Source organism: Pogonomyrmex barbatus, unplaced genomic scaffold (assembly GCF_055798465.1).
Source record: "Pogonomyrmex barbatus isolate J1 unplaced genomic scaffold, ASM5579846v1 scaffold3, whole genome shotgun sequence".
NCBI lineage: Eukaryota > Metazoa > Arthropoda > Insecta > Hymenoptera > Formicidae > Pogonomyrmex > Pogonomyrmex barbatus.
In genome coordinates, this window is record NW_028297127.1 from 16,502,550 (window position 1) to 16,526,423 (window position 23,874).

Consider the following 23,874-nt stretch of genomic DNA (forward strand, 5'->3'; position numbering starts at 1 on the left):
CACGCACGCACGCACGCACGCACACACGCACACACACACACACACACACACACACCAACACCAACACCAACACCAACACCAACACCAACACCAACTACATAATCAATATATAAATTAGATAATTTTATTTCGGCTTTTGAATTATTACCTCTAATAACACCCATAATTAATGGATGTGGAATAGCACTTTTAATATGAAGGCTCTGTTCATAAAGTGTTTTTAATTTCTTATTATTCTTTTGTGCTGTATACATTTGTATTTCTAAGGCATAAATTTCCAATAACTGAGTTCCTTTCTTTAGATCATCTTCTCCATCATCAGTCTAAAAATACATATATAAAGTAAATATATGAACATATAATATACTTATCCCACAACATATCGTAAAACATAGATGAAACTGTACCTGACAACTTTGGTGAAGTTGTTTCAGTATTTTTGCCAATTTATTAAAATCTGCACGGTCATAATATAACTTTCCCAATTTCGTATTTGTTTTAAACCATAACCTATCATTCTTTGCATCCTTTAATGCATCTAACGTGGTTTCATAGAAGTCTTGTAATAGTTCCATCTTAAAAGTTAATCAACAGAATAGATCAAATTATTAAGATAATAAATGTAACCTAATAACAAATGTAAACATGTAATATTGTGCTTATTTTGTAAATGTAACTTACATTTTTTGATGTACTAATATAATCTAATATGGAATTTATTGACTTTTCTGAATGATTTCTAGTAACTGCACTTTTTATATAGGTTAATAATTGTTTATACCTTGACATCATCTCTTTATAATTGGACTAAAAATGAGTTATTATATTTGATTTTTGCTTATAAACAAAGTTAAATATTATTAGTATATTTTTTTTATATACCAGTTTAAAATTAATTTTGATCATCTGTTTCAAGGCTTTAAAACCCCACTCTCCCTTCTCTCCACCTTCCAGATCTAATACTTTTTGAAAACTTTGTAAGGCAGCTTTTGGGTCATCTTCTTTTAAAGCTTTACTATTGTAATATTGATTTTCTAAATCAACGTCTGGTTCAGAATTGGAATCTTCAGAATACTCCTAAAACAATTAAGAATTAAAATATAAGACCAATTGAGATCGCGATATCTGTTCAATGATAAAAGGTATTTAAATAAAGCATGCTTAACATGTTCTGTGCCATATCAATTTGAAATATATTTATTTATTCAGAGGTGATTTACATATCTATATTTATTAAATTTATGTATTATATTTATTAAATAATCTATATAATAATAAAAAAACTATTATAATATTATAAAAAAATTATTATAAAGAAAAAAGCCTAATAGTACTAATATTGCAACACATCATAATTATGAACTAATAAAAAATGACATTAGGTAATATCTCTGATTCTGTAGTTAAAATTTAACGGTTTGAACAAAAAGTCTAGCATGAGTGACCGGTGCAAATTCACAAATGCAAAGTTGTCAAACATAACCTAATTAAACAAATGATCGCTTGAACAATCAAAGATTCAACAAACGACAAATCCAAACGAGTTTGTTTGTCACTGAAGAAGATCTCTCGAAGTGTCCCTCAGGCGAGGTTTCGAATACCGAACGTGATAGCTTCGGGAATCCTAACCTCAACGCAAGCCGGAAGAAAAATTGTTCTATGAAACAACGGCTTTGTGAGTATCGAAAGGGAAACTTACCAAGCCATAATCCTCCTCTTCTTCGCACATGAAATCATCCTCGCCGTCTGACATTTCGTAGAATTTTTCTTGGTCAGCTACTTTTTAGGATAAATCCACGCAATTCTCCGTTAATTGCGACGATTATGTCCGAATCGAGTATAATTTTGAAATTTGCCTGTGCGTTGACACCACCAACGCGCGAACGCGCCACTGACACTACAGTGGCGTAGTCTCAGATTTGTTTTTTGCTGTAGGTATGGAAAAAAAGGAAAAGGAAATAATGGTGTGGTATTTCATTATAATGTTAATAATACTAAATGTTTATAAGGATTTTAATATAACATATTGGTATTAATATATAATATTAAATTTAATATTACATTTTACCAAGGTTGGATAGTAACTAGTTATCAATTATAAGTAATAAAGTTAAAAAAATTAATTTTTAACTTAGTTAAAAACATTAACTTGCTCAATCTTGCATTTTAATAATATACTAATAATTATATGTATTATAACAGTAATACTTTCTTTTTGACATTGTGATACATCTTACATCTATACGTGGATATGAGGAAAGTAATTTCAAATGGAAAAATATCAATGATGATAATAAAAAAAAGAACAGTATAATCAAGTGTAGAGCCTGTCCAGACAAAGGGTCGGACACACACTTCTGCATAACGCATAATGCATTACGCATAAGAAAATGAACCAATCAGAATCTTTTATTTTCATTGTGGCGATAGAAATGGAGAACTATGATTGGTTCATTTTATGCATTATGCAGAAGTGTGTGCTACGGCCCGACTTATATAGCGCAACATAACCATATGCATAAGGAAAATTATCCAATCGCATTTTACATCGTGTCTTCATGATAGAAATGCGATTTCTATCATATTATGCGATTATGCTGCTAATGCGATTATGCAAATTTGTCTGGAAAGACCTTTCATAAATAAAGGAATCTTGAATTCTAATTAATTGAAATTCATGTAGTTTTGATGTAACATAAGGCTCCAAATGTTTTGAAGCATTTTCTTGATTGGTCAATTGATAAAATTCTTTGTTTTAATTGGTCAATCAAACGCTTCAAAACAAATAGTGAGACTTTGATCATACTGTTAACTAATAGAATTTTACTACAAACTTTTTATAATAAATTTGTGTATAATTTCCAGATTGATAGAGAACATTTAGACTTATTTTCTTTTTTTAATAGCAACTCATATTTAAAGAAATAAGGAATTCATCAATGTCAAATCGCGTCCATAAACTCATTTATTGGAGCTCCTCGTTTCCTCTCTCGCATATGATCGTGTCAGCTGCATACGTGGTTTACGGCTTTCCACATGTGTCGGATTATACATATACGTGTGTGTGGTGACAAGATGAGCAACGTGAACGAAACGTCGAATGAACCGATACTGTATGAATTATTAGAATATTTCGTTCGTAAGCAAGAACCGGAATTAATAGTAAGTCCAAGATCTCGAATTCGCAGGACTGACATATGGGAAAGTAATAAAATTGAAAATGATCACACCTATATTTAAAATGTTTCACATTTTAGAAATGCAAAAACGATGCGGTTATCCTCCCAACTACTGGCACAATAAAAAATGCTCTGAGATATCTAAACAACAGGTATTCTGTACCTGCGAGTATTTCACAGCAGGTCAGTCTTACCCTACCATGGAAATTTGCTGTTGGAGATCACGGTCGAGTACTTGCGATTTTACAAGAAAACATCATCGAGATACGAAAGGCCAAAGATGAATATTCCTCCATAGTAGGCAAGGCATCGGGTAAGTATTAACAACATTTTTACAACACTTATATTTCTTATTAAAAGTTATTTTTTCTTTGTATCAAATGTTGTCCTTTTTTTTTTAATTTCATATATTAAGCGCTTTATATATTTTTCAGCTCCAAAAGATGCTTTTCCTCAATGGCGTAAACTTGCATGGAGTCCAGATGGAATGATTTTAGTATTGGCATCTAGTAGTGGTTATACATCCTTTTATAGTGCTCTAGGCAATAACATTTTTAATATAAGTCCAAAAACAATTTCGCAAAACCCTCATATTCTTGAGGTTGGTGATGCTATAGCATCCATGCTGTTCCTTAAACCAAGGACAACGAATGAGAAATGGGCCTATGAATTTATTTTAATTTCGTATAGTGGATTGCTTAGGTCTTACCATATTTCTACAAGTGGCTTCAGTGCAAATTATGACTTTTCCTTTGGTAATTTTTACAAAAATGGTATTAATGTTGTTGCCTATGATCAAAATCGTAACTTATTTTATGTTGCTGGAAATATGATAACAAAAAAATTAACGGTAAATATATATGAAATTTTATATATATATATATATATATATATATATATATATATAAAATATAACAACATATCCTGCAAGTATAACATGCTTATATATTCTTTTAGTCTACTGCATCAGAATCTGGATTAACTTCATGGCGACTCTTGGATGATGACCCATATTGTACATTATCATTTTCATCTGAATATTCTGCTGTCAGCAATTCACGATTTTCTATATGGAATTTAATTCCTAGCTTTACCTTTCAATCAGAGTCTATTATATTTTCGATAAAAATTTCTCCGAATGGTCAATTTTTGGTATGCTTACATACGGATGGTTCGGTCTCATTGTGGGGTTTACCAAATTTAATGTTACAAAAGAAATGGAAATTGTGTGAGCAACCAGAATATAATATACCTAATCCTTTGGGAATTACAAAATCTAAAAAGTTTCCATCAGGATTTACAGAATTTCATCCAATAGATATTGGTTGGTGGTCAGATCAGGTAAATTTTTCTCATTTACATGACGTTTAAATTAAACATTTAAATAATATTTTATAATATATATATTTTTTAAGGCTATCATAATAGCTCGATATTCAGGTTCTACTTCAGTCTGCTCTACATGGAATCTAAAAAATTTATTAGGCATTAGTCCAGAGTTTCTAGCAGGACAGCCACAAATATGTGAATTTGGTTTAGAGAAAGGATTTTTATGTTTAGATTGTGAAATATTTATTACAAGTAAAAAACGAAATAGAGAACTTAATGATGGTCATGATCATTTATCAGGTTTGTTTATATTATATATTTTTGATAGTTTATTATTTTTTTACAATAACTTGTTTAATATGATAATTTATTAACTAACCTGCATATAGTACTGCATAGGGCAATGTTTTTTTAAAATTAAGAATATAGAGAATAAAAGCAATATTTTCTATTTTATAGAAGCATCATCTGAAAGCGAGAGAGACGACGATGAGTTGGAACCTGTTACTTTATTAAATTATACTACAAATTTGGTACAAAGCACATTATATTCAATAACGGATATTGAAAGATTTCAACCAAAGAGGAAAAAGTCGAAAGTATTATATCGAACTTATAGAATTTTGGGTTTAAAAAGTACGACTCCGGAAGAACTCTATTCTAGAAAAATAGACATTGAGGTATATGGATGAATAATGGAATTGATTATTCAATGTTTATATTAAATAATTAAGAGGTTTTCTATATTTTTTAGGAATACGAAGAAGCTTTAGCTTTAGCAAACACATATAATTTGGATACAGATCTTGTTTATCAAACACAATGGAGAAAATCAGAATTATCTTTAAATGCTATTGAAGAACATTTAAGTAAAATCAGCAAAAGATCATGGGTCTTAAATGAATGCGTTGTACGCGTTCCTGACACTATGGAAGCTGCAAGGGAAATATTAAATTTTGGATTAAGAGGCGCAAATTTAGAAACTTTAATAGCTATTGATATTTGTGATAATGACAAATTTGTATCTCCTGATACAGATAACGATTGGCAAGCATTAGATGAAATTACTGTAAGTTTAAAACAGGTGAGCAAAGTTAATTATGATGATCTTATAAAATATATAACATTGTAAAAAATTATATATAAACAAATTTAATTTGGAAAAAATTAATAGGTGCAGAAAACTAACGAAATGCTTGAAAAAATAGACATAAAAAATTTGTCTGAGGCTCAAAAAGATTTAATTAAATATCGAAGGAAACTTCTCAGTCATTTAGATAAATTGCTCACTTATGAAATTATATTAGAGTCTCCACTCAAATACAATAAAGACTTTTATGAGGAGTTTCGTAGATTATCAGCTATTGAAAATGCAATCAGGTATTAATTATATTTTATCATTTATTGATATTTTTATAAATTTTTTAATTATAATTATAAACAATTTTTTAAATTATAGATTTGCTAAAGATGGCGATTGCCGAGCTGTTGAAATTATGTTTACTTATTATGGAGAAAGTTTGCTGCCTCACTGGCTAGCAATTATCAGTTTTTTTCCAGAAACTTTAAAGCCATCAGATTATCAAAAATTGCTGCCAGAATGTGATTCAGAAGGTCAACTATTTTTGTTAGATCAACGTGAATTACGACAAAAAGATTGGTCAGAAAAACATGAATTTAATGAAATAATAAGTCTGAATTCAGATGATCGATCAGAAATATTATATGAATTGGAACCTTCTTTGTTAATATATAGGTATAAGAATTTTGTTACATTATTATCTATATTTTCTATAATATTATCTTATCATTATTTTATTTTTTTAGAAATACAAAACTTACACCAAACTTATTACAAAAATGGTATAAAACACGAGCTTATGAAATTGAAAAGAATAGTTCTTTAGTAGATAATGCTTTGCAATTAGTTAAAATTGGAAAGTCATATAATATTAATGGTATGGAAGATTTATTATTAGATTTGGAAACGTTAGATGATCTCGTGTATAAAGTAAATTTAGAAGATATGTCATTAGATAAATTAGAGAAGTTGACTAATGTAGAGAAAATAAAACTTTTAATGAGTACATCAACTGAAACTAACTTTGTTGAAAATATAAAGAATCTTTTATTGCCTTTTATTAAACGAAGGCATCAGTATATGGTATGTATAGTATATATAACTGATATATAATATATACTATCTATAATAGAGATAACTTAGATAACTGAAATTACATATACGACATAATACTGTTCAAAATTTTAGGGAGATCTGCAGAGATGCTTATTGAGTGATTATTTAGTCTGTTTAAGCAAAGACGATTTGACATTTCCAGTTAAATTTTTTAAATCAATAAAACAGACTCAAGATAGTGAAATAATCGAAATGATAGATGATATGGCTAGTTTAGTTTTAGATTGTGTATATGCTTGTGATGATCTTGACATGTATGAAAAAGCCAAGAATATTCTAGATTCGATATTGAAAGATTATAATGGAAAGAGTTCAGTATATAGTTTATTGGAGCAGTGTGAAGGAGAACTTGATTGCATTCGACTTTTAAACAAATATGGTGTAAAAACAACGTTAAAATTTATACAACAAAATAAAAACGATCTCGATATCGCAAAATCATTGTTAGTTCAAATGGCAAAGAGTTTGAATAAAAGGTATATTGAAAATGTAATTTTAAATGATTTTTGTAATAGTAGATTGAGATAATAATATATTTATTATTTCAGTTTATTGCCTCCAGATGAAAGGGAATGGGCACAATTATTAAACGATATGTTAGATATACATGGATTAATTTTTCCATGTATTGCTGTTGAAACCTGTTTTGAAATATGTGTTTCAGCCCGCTTACTTTCAAGGACTAAATGTACTATTCGTAATTGTGCTACTTTGATAGAAACCAAGAAAAATGAGAAATCTTTAGTAAAGGTATCCTATGAGACAGCTATTGAGCTTATATTAGAAGCATCCAAAGAATATTTTAATGGTTCGAGAACACTTACTGATCCACATATGGAATTAGCTAAGTGAGTACTTTACTAACATAATAATTATGTAATAACTTATTCTGAACATAACCTAAGTAAATAATTGTTTCAGAACTTGCCTTGATCTTATCGAAGATGATAACATAAAAATTAAAGAAGAATATGATCTTATTAAATCACTTCAAATATTAAATGAATTCAATGTTGATATATTACCTCTTCAAGTTAGATTAACAGCAGATAAATTAACTCTGATTGAACACTGCTTGAATAATCAAAGAGATGCTTATAAAAATCGACAAAGATTATTAACATTAGCAACTTATTTACGAATTGAAGGAAAAAATAGTAGATTCCGTGAAGGAAAAATTTCAGAACTAATAGCTAAAAAGGCACTTGAGGTGAGATATAATCATTTTTTCTACATATATTTTTTATACATTCTTATAAATTAATTTTTAAGATTTTTTTGAAAACTGAAACATAAAGGTAATATATATTATGATATATTACTTTTTTTTATTGTACAGATCGAAGATTATACCACATGCGCTACAATATGTATGCAATTAGCACAAAACAATTATCTTTCTGCCTGGGAAATTTGTTTAAATTTGGGACGTTGTGATAATTATCAAGATTTAAAAATTAGGCAAAAGTGTTTATGGTTTGCGATAAATAATGGTCCCAATGATATATTGGGTAATGCTTTAGAGCATGTACATTTGTTAGAAATACAAATGCTACATAAAAATTTGGAAATGTGGATGCCCTCTGCTGAGTTTGAAAGCTTAAAAGATGAAGAAAGTGATATAAGCGAAGATGATTTTACAGATGCTATGACAACGGTAAAAGAAATTTATTTTAATGAATGATAGTAATGTTAATTTCTTCCCATGTATAATGCGAGATATGAAGAAATATAATTATTATATAATTTACAGCCACAAGTAGAGGTAAAAGAATTTGTTCCAAAAATGTTGAAAACTTCAACAGGAATTGTGAAAAGCTCAGCTAATATTATGAAAGAATCTACATTTAGTTTGATAAGAAACATCAGTAATACTACTTTTTGGAAGTCTAGACTGAATCTAAACTTTAAAAACGAGTTAGAAACTGATATACAACATGAATCTGACATGGAAAATAAAAAGGAAGATGCAAATCTTCAAAGTTTTCCATGCTATTATGAATCCTTGCACAAACTTTGTAGGATAAGTGTTAATGAAACAAAATATGATAAGTGTTTTATGACAGACATAGAAAATACCAAATTAAAATGCTGTCGAGCTCTTTTAAGAATAACTATGTTGAGTGAATCCGCTTGCTATGGACTAGAAATAAGCGATATTAATCATTGTAAGTAATATGTTTTATTAAAAATATTAATTAAAATTTTAAACAAATCATCATATTTATATAACAAAAATGATAAAATTATCTTATTAATTTCAGTGCTTTTAGAATGTACAAAATATACTTTGCCAGACGATTGGCTACTTGGCATGGCGTATTTATTGAGTTTAAATAAAGATCGCATTTTAGATGCTCAAGACATTTTTATGGATTTGCCGCAAATTGAATTATACATACAAACTGCACTCTATTATTATTCATTAGAATTGTATAAAAAATCATATTCTGATTGCGGAAAATTGTATTTATACAATCCATTTGATTTAATAAAAACCATGATAATTGCAGCACAAAGTTCCGAAAAATGTGATATTATTAAAGCATTGAAATATTGGCAAAATTATTTAATTGGTGGAGCGCAAATTATTAGCATTAAACAAATAAAAGTAAAAGATATAAATATGTTAGAACCAGAACAAAATAGTGTTCATATACATTTTGAAGAAACTGCAAAAATTTTAGAATCTGTAAATAAAAAACGAAAGTCTACAGAATCCATCGATGTCGATAATATTCCATCTTCAAATTCTAAGACAGATGAAGATTTAGAACATACTGTTATCTCAGATAATATTGATGCCATGGAATGGACAGACGATTGGGGTGATTTTTCCGATGATAACATGGAAGCAAATAATGATAAGAAGAATAAAATTAAACCTGAAGGAATTTCACAAGAAGAAATCATTTCTCCTCTTGATCGTACAATTGCCGAATGCATAACAGAAGAAGATCGATTCAAATTATTTCAAAAGCAATTTAATCAAATTGATAATTTAGAACAATATCAGGAAGTAAAAAAAATGATATCACAATGGCCGAAATTTAATATGTCGGATCATATCACCGTAGAAAACCATCCAGTTTTAAAAATGATGAAAGTAATAGTTACACTTATAAAAACAAATACAACAGATTTTGAAAAAAGGATATTACAGGAACATGAAGAGCTAATTGGATTATTAACTTCTGAAGAGGTACGATAACTAATTACATTATCATTTTTAATATATTTAATTAAATATTATTTAAATGTTTTTATAATGCAGATTCTTAAACAATTCTTGGAGCGTGAACGAGATCACATCAACTTTCTACAAAGGCTTCACATCAGATTATGCACCCAAGACGTGTCTATGCATGAAGAAGCAGTAGATCTCATTAGACAACAACAGGTCAGTATCATCTGTATCTATGAATATTTAAATTTTTAAATATACAATAATTTTATAATTTCATCATGAGTCATACAATAATTTTATTTTTTTTTAGGCTATCGTACTACCGCCATTAGTACTTGAGAAACTCTTTCTAAATAACTTAACGATATCGTTCATACCAGATCACGTTGTATACAATCAAATAATCGAACATGTCTTTATAAATGAATCCTTAACTGATATTGAAGAAAATGCGAAAATACTCATACATGAGTTGAAGAAACGAAAATATATATTAGAGGCTTTGCTTATTATAAAATTAATGAAGAAAATACCATCGGCTTTATGCACATTTGATACTTGTTTTGAATTATTAATGCAGGAATAAATTTATTCCGGTTGTAAAAAATGCTGTGATGTATATTGAAAATAAGGAAAAGTTACAAAAAAGGTAGCTATCATAAATAATATATTTTATTTTATATAAAAACTTTTAGATGTGTGGATGGTATAGAATTTAAAGTTGCTTCTATTGTAAGTTCAATGTATTTCATTGTAACAAAAAATGTAAATTAGACTGAAACAATTTTAAATCTTCCTTCCGTATGTAACAAAGTTTTCTCTGACAGTTTAGAAAATTTATATCTCTTTTGTATATATGTGTGTGTGTGTGTGTGTGCGTGCGTGCGTGCGTGCGTGCGTGTGTGTGTGTGTGTGTGTGTGTGTGTGTGTGTGTGTGTGTGTGTGTGTGTGTGTGTGTGTGTATATACAAAAGAGATATAAATTATAAAAGTTTATTTGTAAGAAATAAGTAAATTTGATCTACTTCAAACATCAACAAATAATATTCTTGCATCTTATCAATCCTTTTACGAAACAGTAGTAACAGATTTAGTTATCAATGTACCCAAAGCTACTAGTAAGCCTACTCAGTTCAATGAAACCTCTCCAAGGTAATAACTGGGTCCATAAATGTTATCTCTGTCGGTTTTATCGGCCTCGATAAGACTGAGTCATTTAGTTATCGCGATACGCTAGTATCGTACTGCATCGTGTACTTGTATGCCCAATTACTACTGATGTAAATATCATTGCGCGTTTGTACCCTCCAGTTGTGCTGAATGTCAATGATGATTGAGCGACTACGCTTGCTGCGCACTCGAACGCTCTCCTAGCTTGGCAAACTGCTTCGTCTGTCTGAGAATTTAGTTTGCCGCTTCCTTCGGTCGAATAAACACGTCCTTCGCTCGGGTAAGTTGATACATTTACATGTGTCCCTGACCGTGAATATCCGCTTGCTCGCGTGTGTTATACATAAAATATATATAAAATGTAATTAAAATATTTATGATTCTTTTGTTACTACTTTTTTGTTGAATAAATTACAAAAAATACTTTTTTTATTATAGCTTGTAAAAGATTACGATATAATAAGTTCTATATTCTTTTCAAAAAATATCCATTTTATATCCATTTACGTAATGCTTAACACAAGTTTTATTTAAAGTGTGTGTGTGGGGGAGGGGATGAGTGTGTGTGTGTGTGTGTGTGTGTGTGTGTGTGTGTGTGTTTGTTTGTGTGCTAAAATACGTTTTAAATAAAATGAAGTGAACAAAGTAATTCAATTGCCACTCATATTGTAACTATTAAATTTGATCATTTTCAATGACATTAGTTTTTTATATAACTTTTATTAATTGCAATTTGTCTTTTCTTACTCTGCTATTTGACATTATCTCATTCAGATAAATTATACTCACACTTTTACACTAATATACAAAATTTTATAGCTGTAGCTTATATCTGTACAGTTTAACAATTAATCAATTGAAGAACAAAGAAGATATATCAAGGTTTTACTCACCATTCCAAACGCCCTTCTTCTTCGTGCTCTCTTCGCTGTGCAGGAGATATACATTTCTCTTTTTCATCGACCCGGCTTCCCCCTTAATAACCCGCGGCTATTTTTGCGCCGCGCACTGCGGCAGCATGGAGTACAACGACACGCTGCTTATCCCAGGCCAACGTATACGTCCGCCCATGACCGAGAAGACAGCGGTCGCCCTGCTGGGACGACTCTATGGTATGAAGGCGACGAGCGTGCGTGAATTGAACGCTTACGACGATCGCAATTACCACGTGGTGTGTGACGGGACAACTACAAATCCGCACGTGATTAGACCGGAAAAGGTCGGCTATGTTCTCAAGGTGATCAACTCCTTGGATTCCCGCAAGACTGGGGTGATCGAGGCGCAGACTGAGCTTATGATTTTCCTCAATCAACGAAACATCTGCTGCCCGTTGCCGGTCAAGAATGTAAACGGCGCGTACTTTTCTCTAGAGAATTTGAAGACTGAGAATACTATGGAAAAGTATGCTGTGAGACTGCTAGTCTACCGACCTGGTGAGCTGCTGTATCACATCAAAATAACGGACGAATTGTTGCGCCAAGTTGGTAACTTTACTGCCAGAATTGACGAGTTACTCGTAGGTTTCAATCACCCCGCTTATGATGATCACAGGTCATTGTGGATGTTGATTTCGATGCCGCGAGTGCAGCAATTCACGTACGCGATCAAGAGCTCGTTGGATAGACAATTGGTGCATGATGTAGTTGTTAATTTCCAGAGAGAAGTATTGCCAATCACGGACCAATTGGAACAAGGGATCATACATGGTGATCTGAATGAACACAACATTATCGTAACTCCTGATGGCAAGAACATTGCCGCTGTGATTGATTTTGGTGATTCTCACAGGACTTGTCGCGTCTTCGAGCTAGCTATAGTTCTCTGCTACATGATCTTACAAGCGGCCGATGTAGGAATGGGTAAATACATTGTGGAAGGTTACGAACAAGTCAAGAAGTTGACTGATGTGGAGAAGAAGATTCTCAAGATCAGCGTATGTGCAAGGATGTGCCAAAGTCTGGTAATGGGCGCTTATTCGCACTTGCATGATCCCGAAAATCAATATCTGCTAAGCACGCAGAAAACCGGATGGATGTTACTGAAGAGATTGTGGCCCATGAGTCAAAAAGATGTAATACAAGCTTGGGGATTGGCCAATCCTAAGTAATATTAAAGTATCAACATTTGTCTAATCAATGAATGACAAAATATTTACAATGAACACATTTACAATGTTTGTCTTATAAATTTTTTTACGAATGTTGCTTCTGTAACGATGATTTTTATAATTATGATTTTCTTATTTTAACTTGTAAAAGATATGATGTAATAAGTTCATCTAAGATAATTTGTTAGAATTGAGAAGCTATAAGAGCTTATAAGGCTATAATGATTCAGTCGAAAGAAACAGAGATGTCAAATTTAGTCTAATTTGTTTTAGCATTATTTAATACGTATATTGTTCATATTAAATTGATGTTTAACAATATCAATTGCATTATTAGGCATGAGTAATGCATTAGCGGACATTTTTTATTATATTATTTATTTATGCCTGAAACATTATTTTATTACTATTTACTGAAACAATTGTCAATTATACGAATAATAATTATTATATATATATATATATATATATATATGATATTTTTTTATGCATAATAATGTGTAAGATATAATCGAAAATATAATGGAAACTTAAAAAAGAAAGACATTTTTCTGTAATCATTATACGTAAGAGTTTACTCAAATGAGTTTGTACGAGCATTGATAAAAGAGTCTTCTAAATTTAAATTAATAAATTTTTGCCGACATTTCGTAATTCTATCGATTGAATATTCTATCAATCGAATAATAACCAGAAACGATAACTTAAAATTAAAAATATGCTTAATAAACTACAATAATTGTGCAGTATTGTGCAGTGATATATTCTCTCGTTTTATTCGCATTTAGGCAGTTACATATTTACATAGATATCATGAACAGTAATGCATACATACAATACTAAGTGTGGAGCCATTTTACATACCTACATCGTGATATATACAAAAATGTATGTGTCGGACTTCATCTCCCTTTCAAGAATTGTTATATTTCATTACGTTGATTAATTGGAAAATAATTGATTTCTTGATAGCGCATCGATCATACGTAAATACGTCAGAGCCGTATTATATTACGAGGTGAGTATTAAATAAATATTTATTTATTTCAATGTGACACAAAAGTGTACATGATATGCCGATGGCAGTAACTTATTTTCACCTTTTGCTGGCTGAAATTATATGCAAGACGTATTAAAGATCGTGTACCCCTTTCCTCAATCAAAAGAAATATGTAGCCGAGGAAAGAACCGCAATTTTTGATACATCATAATCAACATTATTTATTGTATATCTTTTAATCTTTCTTGTATCAACATATAAATTATATGTGTGCATCTCAGTAATTTATAATGGCTCGTAATATACCTTTTTGTATCTCTTGTCTTTAATAGTACTCTAATTTATATTTTATTTTTCATTTACGTCAGCTCGTTTTTGGCAAACTGCTTAGCTGTGTCGAGGCAAATTCGTTGATAGCGAAAATCTGTTCACAATCTTATCAAATCATATCGACGTATATAACTCACACACACACACACATAGGCGCCGCGCGCCGTAGGTGTGAAATGCAACGAAATGCATTCGCACATTTATATAATCGGCCGTCTGTATATATTGACTGATACAATAATCATAAGAGTTAAGTATCTTTTATATTTATATATATATATATATATATATATATATATTTTTTTTTTAATAGACTTTTAAAAATATTTTCGCTGGTGTGCATATCTCCTACGAAGAATTTCGGCAGCGCCTATGATGTAATTAAACATTTTTCCTTTTTTTTAAATATGATTAATCATATAAGGAGGGAGGGGCCAAATCCTCATTACATTTCACGTACAATCAACATTTGCGCGACGAAATCGTTCTTATTGAAAACATCAAATTCTATCATGAGTCCTACGAATGAATATGCGACAAAGAAATGAATATTTGTAACTACAAGTAATAACTAGGTAGTGTGAAAAGTGATTAGAGGCACATAAGTAAAAAGTCGGGCCCTTTAACCAATAACAGAATGGTCATGTTCACGAATTTTCGCCAAAGATTATTAACAAAATATTATATTACAATACTTATATTTTTTTTATTGCTTATAAGATCTATTGGCTTAAGATCGCCCGACGGGACGCTTATAGGCGCACAGTAATTCACCGATAACTTATATTCTTAAATAACTTTATATATCTTACATTTGTAATAATTTATATAAGAATCTATAAACATAAGGCAGAGAGGGAATATTTCAATAAATATATATTTAGAGATGAAACGAAGAGATATATAATTCTTTCCTGTTTGTAATAACGGAATGTCAAACGATTCTCTTTGGAACGTAAAACGAGACTTTCTTTACATTAATGCCCAAGAATAATGATATTCAAAGAGCGTTTCAGTCTTAAAGGGGATTTTCTTTCGCTTGAAAAATAAATTGATTGTGTTTATCGGATGGGGGAGGAGATGTCAAAAAAAAGATAAGCGTCAAGAAGAAATATTTTTAATAAGTGCTTTGCGACACAAATCACTTATGCTTCCCAGCACTCCAGACTTAGCGTTTTATTAAAATTTAAATATCATTCTGTTTAAAGCCATTTTCCGTGCGACTTAAAGCACCAACATTGACAACATTCAATAACGTGTCGATTTCAACGGTATGTCGCAATATAACGATCTTCCAAGGTGTAGTAATAAATTTCTACTCCCCATTCTCTCATCGAACTATAACAATATAACGCTCTTAACTTTCTTGGACGAATGCCAGATTTTCATTTTGTCTTCCTTTATCTTTTTTTAACTAGGGACAATTGTGAGCGTGCGCAATTTATAGGAATCGCACCGAAACTACGCGTGACATACGTTATAAAATTATTCAATTAATTAGAAATTGTTAAGATTGGCGGGTTTTTCTCTTTGTTACACGAGGAACGAGGCGAGGAGGTGAACGAGTTCTCGCAACGATACGACGAAGAAACTATTACAGCGAAGTAGTTTTGGTCAACTCCTTTCTCGGACATTTTTTTTCTTTTATCTATAAATCAGACATCATAATACTGTGCAATTTTATCCCACAGTGACCACGCTTCTTCGGCGTGTGTTACGTAATTTACTAACAACAGGCATCCCGGGTGCGTTTATATATGTCACGAAGTAATTGTTCGACTAATCACGATTTACACTGTCTCTGTCTCACGCGCACTCTTCATTATCGCTCATTTTATCTAATCTTCACAAGATGATGAGTCACTTACGATCAATCTCTCGAATCTAGCGACACGTTGCGCAGCACTGTTTCTTATACAGCGGCATCTTACATATGTTCAACGTTTTCACTCTGCCGCACAACTGCGAATGGTCCTTGCAATCTTCTGCTAATGCTATAAACAACGTTATCGTCAATCAAATAAAATTCTCTGCGTCAGAGAACGTAAAATATTGATTATTACGATGTTTCTGTACAGAAACTAAATATACCTTGGTTAAACCTACCGGTAGATTGAGGACAAGGCGGACCCCTGCATGTTTTCATTACAGGAGGTCGTGGTATATCTCTACAAGCGTTTCCCGCTGGTTTCTTCGTGCCGAACCAGACGCATTGTAAAATCCTATACTTAATACCATCTTCTTCGCAAGACGCAGGGCACTGCGCGTTAAAACGTCAGCATAAATATCGTTATTTACAATTTTTTAAGCCAAATATTTCAAATAAAATTGTTGATCTACCTCGGTCCATTCGCCAACCCTCCACACGCCCTTGCAGGCATCGTTGTAACATTCCTGTCTTTGTAGCGGCCTCGTGGCTTCGTCGCACTTGCTCGGATCAAGTAATGTAATGTTCTCGTGACCATCCTCTAGGTCGTGCACTAGACGACAGCTAATATCACGCTTCTGCATTGCCGTCTTCCAATTGAAGCATCTGGACGTTTCGCATGGAGTCCATTCCGTGGTGTGCCATTGAGGACACTTACCACTTCCGCAAGGTCTCACCTTCTGAGGTACCGGATATCCGGCGTCCTCGCACAACGTCTGACCGATGACCGTCCTCGGCGAAACGCGCGTGGAATTGCCATCAATCTTCGTCGATCGAACTGTACACTGTGCACCTCGCATCTGTGGATACAAATATTTTTAATAGAAAAATATTTAGTAGAAATATATCTCAATATAAATCTTTTAAATATTTTCATTAGAATGTGGTTATCCTTTTAATTTTTTTTTTTTTATATAAATTTTTATTGATAAAGTTTATATAGCGTGTTAAATAATAGTAAGTGAAAAATAGTAAGTGAATATTACGAAATGAATGAATATGATCATATATCATGAAATGCATGAAATTTATGTCTTCTAAAATTACTTATCGCTTCAGACATTTCTTAGACAATTGCTTAACAATGATAATAATTATTAAAATATTTTTTTTCTCGAATTAAGTCGAAGAAATTGTAAATTCTCTAATTCAAGCTAACGACAATTAAGAAAAACGGTCTTACTTGGAATCCACTTCCTCCGCAAGTTTGAGAACACTTCGACCAATCGGTCGTGACCCACTCGAACACCAGAACATTATCCGTAGCTGCATTATAAGTCCTTCGTTTAATTATTGAACCACTACAAACATTATCAAAACAATGTAAATTAGACAAAGACAATCTTACCTAATTCAGCGAGCGATTCTACAGCGGGATCTTTCGTTGTATCGTCCTCTCTTGTTACTGTGGAGGTCAAAACGTCCGCGGGCTTATCTCCATCGGTCGAACGTTGCTCCTCTCTAAATATTTCTTTTAGATTATCTGAGAAGGCCTTTTCTATGGAGCCAGTGTGATCCTCGCGATTGCGAGATAAATTTCTTACGTTCTCGTCAGGATTCTCCCCAACAACGCTCGACCTCCGATCATCTATCAACGTCGAGTCTTCCTTCGCTCTATTTTCCAGGTCTCTAGTAGCCGGAAATCGCACGATTGTATAATCCACCGTGTGATTTTCCACATACGGCACGATTTTCCGCTTATCCAACTCCTCGTCGAACGCGTCGCTGTACTTGATTGTCCTGTTCGCGTGGCTCAAACTACGATGATCCGACTCCGGTATCCTTAATCGATCTTCAAGACTTCTAGACATCATTGTGGAGGTGACGGTCGATGAATCTTCAGTTCTCAAGTTCCCATAAGCGCCATGATTGATGGACTTATCACTATCGTCGGCGAAACTGCCTCCCTCCTTGAGCATTTCCTTTTTCGTGCTCGAGTCTTCAACATAATACACGTCCACTCCACCGTTTTGTGGAGACGTGATAGATTCCGTCGTGATTCTGCTTTGAACGTGACTTTTGGGCGTGGTGCTCCACTGGTCTCGGTACTCGTTTCTCGACTCTTGCCACTGTCGCTTCACATTTTTTAACGACTCCTCGATATAATCGATATCGGGCTTCGTGGTAAGCTTAGTACCTACTTTCGCCATTACGTCGGCCGCCGACTTGACGCCATCGCCGTGCTGCAGCTCGAATACAGATTCGTCCAGATCGTAAGGATCAACGTCGATAAATATACGCTCCTCGTCTGGACCGAAGGTCTCGTCCGGGATGGCCGTGTTACGATATAAACTGTCAAAGCTATTCTCTACGCTTTGATACGTGAAATCGGTATTTCGATTAGACATTCTACGCCTCGTCGTCGCGGCCCTTTTGTGCCCATCTTCGATGAACGATGTGGAAGCGATCCTGCGACTACCACCCGTGGCTACTTCGCTGTGAAACGGCCAATAGGCCTGTCATAAAGCGCGTTAATATTTGATACTTAAATCTTATGGTATATAACGTGTATGTGCCGAGTAAATTGTCAAAACTTTAGTTAGAAAACACAGGCAGACACAGGCGCGCGTTATAACTCCGTCAAGTTTGTTCACAAATTAACGTCTTACCTTCAAGCTCGATATCAAGTAGCTTAAGTGCGGCACAAGAGTAGAAGCACTTGATGGAGCGGGTGATTCCACGGATTCGTGATATCCCGGCTGATCGATAGTCAGAAATACCAAATAGCCGACACCGAGGAAAGTTAGTCCAGGAGTACAAAGCAAAGGATACGGAACCATCACCAGAGAATTAGTTTGATGAAATTCATGCACATACCATTTGTTAAGCAATGTCAAGATACACGCAACGGATTATCGCAGTGAGAAATGATCTTGACAATAGAATGTTATTTCGTGTACCTGGTTGAGAGAGGTAACAGTATGCTCTTTGTGCATCATCGTGGCGTCTGATGGAGTGGGACTGGTTTTCTGCTTCTTCTGATGTGGTTTTCTCGTCGGTTTGCTCGGAAACGCGCGTTCGTGACTGAGATCTTCGCTATCAAAACGATTTCCGTAGGCTGCTATAAAAACAAATCAAAGTTGTGCAAGTAAAACTAAATATTATTAATAAATTCTATCATTTTTTCAAAATTTGGGATTACAATTTTAGAACTTATAAAAAGAACTATAAAGTAAAATTTTTTTATTTGTAAAATTTTGAAATTAATAAAATTTGTCTACATTTTTATTATTATATAATTTTCTTAATTATTATAATTAACTACATAAATAATACGTGAATGTATAAGTCAATAATTTTTTTTTTTCTGAAAAATATGCTTACCTGCGTGATCGGTGTACGGACTTTCGCCAGAATTCGCCGGTGCAGAATCGAGATTCGCGTTTCGTTGTAGCTGAACGGAATTTCCGAGTCGTAAATATTCCTCGCTACTTATCTGCTCTTTGGAGCGAAATTTCACTATCAATTGCGTCTCTGCGCGCGAATTTCCTGCTAAAAAATTATTATACCGCATTTTTCATAGCAGCCCATTGAAATATGGATAGAACATAGAGCGTGGCAGGCGAAACAGATCGCTTACCAATACATGCGTAGACTCCCGAATCCGAAGAAGCTATATCGATTATCTTCAAAGCTCCCTTCCTGCTAATCTTGAATTTTCTCGATTTTCGTATTTCCTTGTTGTCCTTCGTCCATACGATCTGCGTTCTGATAACGATAGTTTATTATAGCTTGCCTAATTCGCAAATGAATAGCACCTTCGAATCGCATCTGTCAACTTACTTGTCAAACTTTCGAACGGGACAGCGAATTTTGATAGAAGGCGTCCCTTGAAAAATCCTGGCGATTCCGCCAATTTTCAAATCTATTTTCGCGCCGATATCGGTTTGATTGTACGATATATTTAAGCTACTGATAATCGGCGGTACATTGAGAGAGCTCGAGTCCGAGTCGTGACAGGCTCTAGTATTACAAGGTTTCTCACTGGCTGGCTTTTGAGCTGGGCATTCGCGTTCTTCGCGATTCTGCTTCCGACCTTGCGCCATTATCTGCTCGCAAATCACGTCTCGCCTCTTCACACCACCACCGCACGTTTTCGAGCACTAAAATTATTCATTTAGTTTAAATCTTCGAAGAAGTTTAGAGAATTTTAGAACACGCTTTCTAAGCTATAATATATAAATCAAATTGTAGTACAGGCCACACCGCTGTTAGGTAGAAATCTCGAAATTTTAAGCGGATAGCTTTAATATTTAAGCATCGCTCGTTGTGGAAAATGTGAAAATGAATAAAAATAATGAAACCTTTAACATCCATACATAATTTTTTTTTCTGAATCGGCAGTAAAGCTTTATTGTCAGCTCAGAATTCATTATATCATTTTTGTCTATAAAAATTTTTGGCTCTTTGCATCGAGAAGATTCTCTCGTGACATTTTAGTGCGCCGAATGAGGAAAGTGGTTTATATCACTATTTCGTGTGTAACAAAGAGCTTTTTCCCCGAGATTGTTGAAAGCTTGTACACAAACATATACCTTCCCCCATTCCCCCGTGCTCCACTTGACAGGACAATCCCAGACATTGCAGTATCGTCTGTCGGCGGGCGGTGGTTGCGGACACATGTAATTTGGAACGGCCACTGCTTTGCCGGTGCCGTGTGTCACCTCGTGGATACAGGTAACGTCACGTGTCTGTATACCAATACCGCAAGGGCTCATGCAAGTGGAGAATTCGCTATAATTCCACCTGCGGGCGCAGACGATAACACATTTGTCAAGAAAGCTCGCACAGAGAATCGCATTGTGACATTAATTAAACCTTTCCCAATCGCATGAATACGATGTGCCACAAAATTGTACGGTAATGTATCATATAAAATATATAAGATATATGATAAAGATCATTTAAATATAATTATAAATATATAAAGATGAGAAAATAAAAAAATAATAGACTAAAAGAAATTTCCAATAAACAATTTCGACATATAGAAAATAAAATAGATCAAATTTTCTAAATTCTTATTCTTCATGACATATTATTATACGTAAAGTATTCATATTTATAAAGTATTTATTTATAAAATACAATGTTGCTTTACCTCGGAGGACACGGATGATCGTTGCAGACTCGTATCCTCGCTTCTGGTTTCGTTTCTGAGGCGCACAAAAGTGGCATCACGGTTTTCCCAGTATCGTCCCGTACGCAATTTATGATAAGATCTTGAACACCTAAAAAGAGATATATATATATATATATATATTGTACGTACTAATACACATATACACATATATAATTAATGCGCGCAATTCGTCATAAACGATAGATAATCCGCTTCAAGCGTATGCTCATCCCTTTGTACCGTGTTAGTCGACACAAACTGATCTTAATACGATTATACTACCTAAACGCTGTTAATTGTACAATGACATCGGTATGATTTTCCGAATTAATTAAGGACTACATCGACGTTAAATTCGTTTCGCTCCTCGCTATTCGATAAATCATTAATATCGACTTTGTACAGACTGCGCAATACTCTCATACTCCATGTACTAATATCATGTAGAAAATTGAAAGATAAATAACAAGAAGTTATTAAATTGTTTCATTCATTCAAAGAGGCATCTATAATAAATATGCAAAAGGCATGTCTCTCTGTAATAATAAATACAAAGATATATATATATTTTATCATAATAATAATAAAAGTATACTCTTTGATATTATGATAACTCTTTCTATCTAAAAACTTGATAACCAAGCAAAATTTTCATGCGTTCTGTTTGAAGATATGAAAATTTACGAATATTCTCAAAATTGAATAATTTCCCGAGATACTTGTTTCTCGTTCATTAGTGTAAGATTAACGTTTGAGATGAGCTTCATACGCGGAAGCTACTCATCATTTAAAATCCATACGTGACAGACTGAAACTCCGGACCGCCCGGGTGGTAAAGCCCAACCTCTTATCCGTCCGGGTATATTATCAAAAGCAATCTTGGATGCGAACAATGGTCGTCCGATCCGTTACCTCCTAAGCATGTAGCACTGCAGGGGGTGTAACCAGTTTCCTTCCATGAGTATGTAGTTTGCACGTCGCTACCCGGGGCGACCTTGATACCACTGTCGTATCCGCTTCCGCCGGAACTACCCGATGATCTACTGTACGAATCCGTCAGGCTTGACTCGGCGTATCCGCTATCGCCGACGATCCTGTATAGGCTGTTCTCCAGCAAGCCGCACGGCCCCATCAAGCACTTCTCCGTCTCGACGGGTTTCGGGCCGGAGCATTGGCTGTCCGGCAGCTTGGCGATGGTCTGGCTGAACTCGAGGTAGATCTTGCAGCGCACCTCTCGATGCCTGACACCCTCCCCGCAGGTGACGCTGCAGGGGGACCAATCCTCGGCGATAAACCTGAAGACCCAGGTACCCACGATTGATACCGGATTCAGGTCAAGAATAATGTGGCGGGAAAACGCGAGTTTGACCGGAAACTCTGGTATCTGGGATTTTAGGTCACAGAGGAATGAAAAGTGCGATGGGCGTCTAAGATTCGGCCACCCATTTTCGATGCGAGCATGAGAGAGATTTAAAGCGTATAAATTATTTTTTATAAGCATAGATTATAAAAAAAGCTTAGGCTTTCTTTATTATAAAAAAACATCTGCATGTTTAGCAGATTAGATTATAATTCAAATATTTATCAGAATAAACATGTGAATATGACTACGTAAGTATAAATGCAATTAAACTTTTATCCTCATTTATCCTCATTTATCCTCATATAAGATAGACCTATGATAGAGGAAATGGTTTTGATAACGGAAGAGTCGAATGACGGGCTATGGGTGTTAAAGCTACGAGAAAATTGTCAGATAATACCGCACGGAGAGAAAGTTATAAACGCTGACTGAAGAGAATCTAGGTCTAACATCTTATGGAATTTCGCTACCGTGATAATGGCTGTTCTAAAGCTGCTGCCATTGTTCTCGAATTGCGATCGATGTTACATATCCCGTGAGAATTGTAGCGAAACGGAAAGTTTATACGAACTGAGAACTTGATGAATTAATCGTTTGGTGGTCGCTTCGCAGACTATCTAAATTGGATTTTAAATTAGATCAAACAACATGATTATTTGCTTCTTTACATTCTCCGGATCAAATTGCAAAATATAAAACTTGATAATATATCACCTGTTTATATCTATCAAGATAAATTCGCAAAACGCTATTCAATTTCCGTTATGAATAAAAAATTATTATAAACCGATATACATCTCATCGATATTACTGACCAATGTTATCGCTAAAATATTTAACTTTAAATTTATTAGATAATCCTAAAAGAAGCTATAACTTTTACATCATTCGATGTAAAATTCGGTTTAAACTTTCAATACGAAACAAAAATCAATAATTTGATGCATTAAGTTTCAAAGATAAG

At 33.5% G+C, this 23,874-nt stretch overlaps 4 protein-coding genes across 6 annotated transcripts in view; 2 read left to right on the forward strand and 2 right to left on the reverse strand.

Moving 5' to 3' along the window:
• The window catches only part of alien (COP9 signalosome complex subunit 2 alien), a 3,357-nt gene extending 1,442 nt beyond the window's left edge, over positions 1–1,915 (reverse strand). The window contains 5 exon segments of the mRNA XM_089080059.1: positions 149–323; positions 408–575; positions 682–807; positions 883–1,077; positions 1,700–1,915. Coding sequence (XP_088936185.1) covers positions 149–323; positions 408–575; positions 682–807; positions 883–1,077; positions 1,700–1,753 — 718 coding nt within the window. The 5' untranslated portion in view covers positions 1,754–1,915.
• Positions 1,916–2,984: 1,069 nt separating this feature from the next.
• On the forward strand, positions 2,985–11,498 carry LOC105428026 (NBAS subunit of NRZ tethering complex). The gene is made up of 18 exons (XM_011640071.2): positions 2,985–3,162; positions 3,258–3,492; positions 3,614–4,029; positions 4,137–4,520; positions 4,595–4,808; positions 4,968–5,188; positions 5,263–5,592; positions 5,683–5,888; positions 5,968–6,264; positions 6,336–6,672; positions 6,778–7,181; positions 7,254–7,553; positions 7,627–7,915; positions 8,045–8,362; positions 8,459–8,873; positions 8,970–9,907; positions 9,980–10,105; positions 10,203–11,498. The coding sequence occupies exons 1-18, from the start codon at positions 3,037–3,039 to the stop codon at positions 10,476–10,478; spliced, it is 5,832 nt and encodes a 1,943-aa protein (XP_011638373.2). The 5' UTR covers positions 2,985–3,036; the 3' UTR covers positions 10,479–11,498.
• A 581-nt stretch (positions 11,499–12,079) lies between these two features.
• LOC105428025 (hydroxylysine kinase) lies at positions 12,080–13,710 on the forward strand. Its single transcript, XM_011640069.3, has one exon. The coding sequence runs from the start codon at positions 12,080–12,082 to the stop codon at positions 13,166–13,168; it is 1,089 nt and encodes a 362-aa protein (XP_011638371.2). The 3' UTR covers positions 13,169–13,710.
• Positions 13,711–13,917: 207 nt separating this feature from the next.
• nolo (ADAMTS-like no long nerve cord) overlaps positions 13,918–23,874 on the reverse strand; it is a 180,044-nt gene continuing 170,087 nt past the window's right edge. Inside the window, exons 12-24 of one of the 3 annotated variants that reach the window (XM_089080055.1) lie at positions 22,460–22,842; positions 21,527–21,656; positions 20,961–21,171; positions 20,209–20,528; positions 20,006–20,133; positions 19,750–19,914; positions 19,326–19,486; positions 19,035–19,124; positions 17,774–18,881; positions 17,609–17,691; positions 16,839–17,225; positions 16,605–16,758; positions 13,918–16,492 (exon numbers count right to left, since the gene is read on the reverse strand). In XM_089080055.1, the coding sequence (XP_088936181.1) occupies positions 16,383–16,492; positions 16,605–16,758; positions 16,839–17,225; positions 17,609–17,691; positions 17,774–18,881; positions 19,035–19,124; positions 19,326–19,486; positions 19,750–19,914; positions 20,006–20,133; positions 20,209–20,528; positions 20,961–21,171; positions 21,527–21,656; positions 22,460–22,842 (3,430 nt within the window). In that variant the 3' untranslated portion in view covers positions 13,918–16,382. Of the gene's footprint in view, positions 16,493–16,604; positions 16,759–16,838; positions 17,226–17,608; positions 17,692–17,773; positions 18,882–19,034; positions 19,125–19,325; positions 19,487–19,749; positions 19,918–20,005; positions 20,134–20,208; positions 20,529–20,960; positions 21,172–21,526; positions 21,657–22,459; positions 22,843–23,874 lie in introns of all 3 variants that reach the window. The other 2 variants (XM_089080054.1, XM_089080053.1) reach the window with 2 other exon arrangements.